The following is a 6,453-nucleotide window of genomic DNA, read 5'->3' as shown; positions in this document are numbered from 1 at the left end:
GACAAATAAGGGGCTAGTATCCAAGATGTATAAAGCGCTTTCAAAACCAACACCCAAAAAACAAACAATCATGATAAGAAATGGTCAGAAGACATGAACAGACATTTCTCCAAAGAAGGCATACAAATGGCCAACAGATCTATGAAAAAATGTTCAATGTCACTTAGCATCAGGGAAATACAAATCAAAACCACAATGAGATACCATCTCCTATCAATCAGAACGACTAAAATTAATGTCAGGAAACAACAAATGTTGGCAAGGATAGAGAGAAAGGAGAATTCTCTCAAAGTGTTGGTGGGAATGAAAGCTCGTGCAGCCACTCTGGAAAGCAGTACGGAGGTTCCTCCAGAAGTTAAAAATAAAGCTATCTGGTGACCTAGCAACTGCACTACTATTTACCCCAAAGGAAAAATGTAGTGATCCGAAGGAGTGCCTGTAACCCAATGTTTATAGCAAAAATGTCCACAATAGCCAAACTGTGGAAAGAGCCAGACGTCCACCCACAGATGAATGAATAAAGAAGATCTGATTTTATATATATTTTTATATATATATATATAAATATATATATAAATATATATAAATATATATATACATATAACTATATATATATTTATATATATAAATATAAATATAAATATATATATAAATAATATGGAATATTACTCAGGTATCAAAAAATGGAATATCATTTACATTGATGTGGATAGAACTGGAGGATATTATACTGAATGAAATAAGTTAATCAGAGAAAGAATTATCATATGGTTTCACTCATATGAGGAATATAGAACTAGCACAGAGGATCACAGAGGAAGGAAGAGAAAACAGAATGGGAAGAAATCAGAGAGGGAGGCAAACCACGAGAAAACAGAATGGGAACCACGAGAGGTTTCAAGGAACCATGAAAGACCAGGAGCATAATGGTCCAGATAGAGAGGGGCAAGAAGCAAGAAATACACACCTGTGTACCTCAGATTATGTAGTGCCGAGACCACTAAATCTCCCTGAAGCTGCAAAGAACATAAATGTCGTTATTATCTTTTAAAAATGACCCAGACTCAAAAATTCTTCAGGAATGCTGACTGACTCTCACTTTTGTGCTATAGAGGAGCTGGGGCAAAGAACTAATGTTATATTAGGTTTAGGTTTATGATGCTTACTCTCTTTTTAAAAAGATTTTATTTAAAAAAATAAAAAATAAAATAAAAAGATTTTATTTGTTCATGAGAGAAACAAAGAGAGAGGCAGAGCCCTAGCCAGATGGGGAGGCAGGCTCTCTCTCCGTGGGGAATCTGATGCGGACTCAAACCCGGGATCCAAGCATCATGACCCAAGTCAAAGGCAGATGCTCAACCACTGAGCCACCCAGGTACCCCCGATTCTACTAATGAGAGCTTTTTATGACTGTGCCGTCCTATAATTGAGTGTCAACTACCAGTTTGTTCACATCTCTTCATAGATGATTAAATTAGTCTCAGGAAACAGCATGCCTCCATTGATCTTAAATACATTTTAGCAGATAAGGCCTGGAAATATTTTACATATTCTGCTCTCCAACACAATCCTTAGTTTGCTGATTACTGCTACCAGAATTTTGTAATAATCTTATTATATTGTTTTTAAAAAGACTAATCCCAGGAGGCCAACATGGGATTTGATAACATTTTTTCTGAATTATAATTAAAGCACAGGAAGCTTAAAGTCAATGAGTTTAACGTGAAAAAGTGTATGTTCCAGAAACTTAAATAAAATGTCACAGTTAATTCTAAGAGAGATCCATTAAATTCAGGAAGAAGGCCACCTTTTAAAACTGCCATTATTATATAATTTGTTGAGTTTTAATGCCCAGTTCTCAACCTCATATACTTATTTGAATCAGGAAGATAATAAAAATTGAATAAATCCAAAATATGCAAAAACATTTAAGAAAAAGTTAAAGACCTTTGCTCCCTGTAGAAAAGGAGCAAATCTTGACCCCTTTAAAAGACTGCCAGGACTAAACTCTGGTGTGTCGTTGCCTAATGAGGGGCACATATCCAAATTTGTCCCAAACTCAACTTTTCAAGAGAAACCAGGTATTCATATTTAATATGTATTTTAATGATTTGAATATACTGATGACCGATTACACTTATAAAATCTTTTATGCTAAACAATAATCTTTGGATTAAACAAATTTACAGTTTTTCAGGTAAATTCGGTTTAGCAGCCTGTCACTTTGGAAATTTTGTATCAACCAATGAAATAAGAGGAAAAGGAAATATAGCAGTCAGAACCAAACACAAGTCATTGTTGGCTGATGTATTCATCTAGTTTGCCAAACCAAGACAATCAACTGAGAGATTACAGTATTTAATAAAAGAGTTTACTCAAAAATCAGCATAATAATACTTCTAAATGTAAGTATAATAGACAAATATAAAACGAAATAAATCTACTTCACAATAACAATAAAATTAAGAGATGCAACAGAAATGTGAACAGTCTTCATGAAGAACACTAAGCCTCATCACAAAAGACATGTTAAAACTGAGTCAGGTGAATTATACAATTTGAGATGGAAGTAACTCACAATTTAAAGTTGTTAATTTTTCCCAATTAATTGACATACTGAGTGAATTTCTAAACAAAATCTCTGGAGGAGATTTGCATGGAAATGGAGAGAATTATTCTAAACTCCACATGGTTGAATATATAGAAGAAAAGACTCAAAGATATTGGAGAGGATGAGGAGAAGAACCAAGGTCAAATATGTCATAAAGCTATAGTAATTTTTCAAACCGAGTATGCCCACAGAATAAACAAATATATTAAGAGGACAGAGTATCATGCAAAGAAATTCAACCGTATATATATGTGGTAATTTAATATAGGATTAGGTTGAAAGTATTAACATGAAAATAAATTATATTAAGAGAAATGACTATCAATTTGGGGAAAAAAGTTAAAACGTATATCAAAAACTAAATAAATAGCATTCTCAACAGGAGTCGATGTGTATGGGAGACATCAAAAACAGGGGGAAAGGATGCAGAATAAGATAAAAATACATTTTAAATCTAGTTACAGCAGGAATGGGGACATGGGAGATGGGATGCAGGGAAAGTGCACTCGTTTCTTTTATTCATAACTCATAATTATTTTTAATAATATAAAAACAAACCCGATTCAAAGAAAATGTAGTGTTTTAAATTTCTGGACATAATGCAGTCACTGAACTTCCCCTTTGCTGAAAGTAGCTAGAAGCTGCACAAAACACTGGAAACATCGTATTCAGTTTTGGATGACTGGCAACATACTCCTGGGACCCCTTACAAAAAGGAGACAGATCAGGTGAGTGCTAGGACAGACTCAGGCTGACCAAAAGACCTCCAACCCCTTGCAGAGGTGAGGAGAACTGCAAATGGCTCCCCTCACCCTTGACATCACAAAATGGTTTTCTAAGAGCTCTCTTGGATCTTTAATGAATTAGTTTTCTCTTTTTTCCCCCTGAACACTCAAGGATTGATTTTCAGACTTCCTTTCCTTTCTCCCCTTCCAATGCTTGGAGTGATTCCTTGTCCCCTTTCCTCATGACTACTTCCTCATGTCAATCCCCACCCAATTCACTTTGAAATCTTCCCCATTGGCAGATACGGTTTAATTATACCAATTTGTTCATGAGAATGTATCTTTTCTGTGAGTGCAAACAAATATTTCTCTAATGTCCTCATTTGTTCTCTGATAAATGTCCTCTTTGGGACTTAAATGTCTAGTCCACCACCACTTCCTATATAAGAATACTAAGCATCTTTGGTGAGACATGATAATATTGGCAGAAACTTCTCACATACTTATGAAATTCATCATATTCTTTTCTCATTAGCTTATAGCAATTAAAGTAATACTTCCTGGTGCCAATTTGATGGGAATTATAAACTCAGGTACTGAAAGAGCATCACATGACAGTGCTTGATTATAGATTATGATGCGGTGGTGGTGGTGGCAGGTGTGTATTATACATATCAGTTCGGTGATTTTCAAAGTGAAAATATGTATTTTAAAACATTCTCATATAAAAACAGAAGACCATAATTGAAAAGCACTAAAAGGACCTTTCCAATCCTGGGTTCACCCAAAGAATCTGGATTTTAATTTTTTGGACACTAAGGAAATACCACCTGTCAAGGAAAAAAGTACTTTTTCCTAACACCCGAAAAAAACGGCAGTCAAGGAAGTTAACCTAGACTAATTCAATGATATAAAGATCCTGGGAAACTTTATTTTTTCCCTGTGTGCTCATATACCTGGAATTAATTCTCAAAATATAAGAAAAGCACCCACTCTCCTTTTCCTGTTTCTTGCTCTTCAACATGTGTTATTCTTTAGCCTCCTTCTGCAATTTGACCTCCCTTCTGTTTATTTCCTTCTTCATTTTTCTGCTGCCAACCCCCTCCCTCCTTCTTCCCTCTCCCTTGTGAAGAGCAATGGGAAGGACCTTGCCTATGGCAGCTGACTGGCTGATACCACCCATCACAGTCAAGTATTAGACTTTCCTTCTTTCACCACTCACAGAACTTTGAGAAGTTCTCCAGACACAGTACAGGTTTTCAATGAGATATCAAGCTTTTCTTGGAGGTTGAAGATCCCTCCGCGTGGATTCCCCAGTGAGGCAACGTCAGGCACGGATTCCAGAACAGAATTCTCTTTAAAGCCATCTCCAAATCCCAGGTCGTCAAGACAGTCACCTACACTCTCTAAGTTCCAGTTCCATATGGGATAGCTCTTATGACCACATTCATAAAAACTAGAATACAATTTAAGGAAAGAATTGGTGTGTGTTCACACACACAATCATTCTGTCACTAATGAGTACATTTTTTTTTCTGAAGACAAATTGGTCCAGGAAACTAAATTATCATGTGAATATGACCAGAAGTCAATACCACTCAACAAAGGGCCAGGATAAGTTGCTCAAAATGGTTTTGGACTATATAAGTAACCTTATTCTAAGCAATCTGTTCGGAATAAGGAGTCTATATATTTATTAATATGAAAATAAATATACAAAAAATAGCATGATTAAAATTACTTAATTGGTTTTTTCATCCCAAAAGGAATATTTTTTCTTTTCTGTTCATGAAGCAAAACCAAGGTGTTAAGGAAGTATACATTAGGATCCCTGAATATCATGTGTCAACATAAATCATACTTTGCTACACCATAACTTTTTCATGGCATTTTTCACTTCTGCATTCCTCAGCGTATAGATCAGAGGGTTGAGCAAGGGTGCCCCAATGGTATAAAACACAGCCACCACCTTGTCTACTGGAAATGTGGTTGCCGGGCGTGTATATATGAATATACATGGACCAAAAAATAGGACAACCACAATAAAATGGGAGGTGCAGGTCGAAAGGGCTTTTCGCCTTCCTTCTGCACTGTAGTTTCTCAGAGAGTACAAGATGATAACATAGGAGATAAGCAGGATTATGAAACTCACCGTGCATATGGCTCCACTGTTAGAAACAACTAGCAAATTTATTACATAAGTGTCCATGCAAGCAAGTTTCAACAAGGGCTGCAAGTCACAGAAATAGTGATCAATCACATTGGGACCACAGAAAGGCAATCTCAAAGCCAGGAAAATTTGTGCCGAAGAGTGGATACAGGATCCCACCCAACCTAGAATCACCAGCACACTGCAGACATGCCTGTTCATGATGGTTGTGTATCGCAAGGGCTTACAAATGGCTACATAGCGATCAAAAGCCATGAGGATCAGTACGAAGATTTCCATGCATCCAAAGAAGTGGGCTGAAAAGACCTGAGTCATGCACTCCTTGTAGGAAATGGTCTTCCTCTGAGAAACGGCATCCACAATCAATCTGGGGGCAATGGTTGTAGAGAGGCAAGCATCAGTAAAGGACAGGTAAAATAGGAAGAAGTACATGGGACTCCCAAGGGTCCTGCTTCTTTTAATAGTCACTACAATGAGAAAGTTTCCCAACAGTGTGGCAAGGTAAAGCATCAAGAAGACCCCAAATATTGCTTTCTGTTTTCTTGGATCCTTTGTCAAGCCAAACAGAATGAATTCATTCACAGTGGTATTCATCACCATTTTGTTGGTTGCAGGTAAGGTGACCTTGACAAGACCCTAATCTGCAAAGGGAAAAGAAGTGACATTATGGAGAGATCATTAGGTTGAACTCTGTATTCCTTATCTGCTCCATGTTACCCCAACTTCCTTTAATTTCCTATGAATCTTTGTGAATCTGCAGAAGTCCAAGCCTCTCCAAGATCAATCCTTTGATTCAGAAACTAACCCAATTGATTCAAACCTTTGCATTTGGAGAATAAAAAGTCAATATCCTTCAAAATTTTTGAATTCTACAAAGATTGAAAATGGAAGAAATTGTACTTTCCTTGGGCAAATGAATTAGCTGCCTTAGAATTTAGCCTTAATCC

The 6,453-nt window shown here is 36.5% G+C and overlaps 1 protein-coding gene across 1 annotated transcript; it reads right to left on the bottom strand.

The window, feature by feature from the left end:
• Positions 1–5,191: 5,191 nt before the first annotated feature.
• LOC129511676 (olfactory receptor 4C11-like) lies at positions 5,192–6,106 on the bottom strand. Its single transcript, XM_055328624.1, has one exon. The coding sequence runs from the start codon at positions 6,104–6,106 to the stop codon at positions 5,192–5,194; it is 915 nt and encodes a 304-aa protein (XP_055184599.1).
• Between the last annotated feature and the right edge of the window lie 347 nt (positions 6,107–6,453).

Source organism: Nyctereutes procyonoides, unplaced genomic scaffold (genome assembly GCF_905146905.1).
Source record: "Nyctereutes procyonoides isolate TBG_1078 unplaced genomic scaffold, NYPRO_anot_genome, whole genome shotgun sequence".
Lineage (NCBI taxonomy): Eukaryota > Metazoa > Chordata > Mammalia > Carnivora > Canidae > Nyctereutes > Nyctereutes procyonoides.
This window is presented reverse-complemented; position numbering and strand designations above follow the sequence as displayed.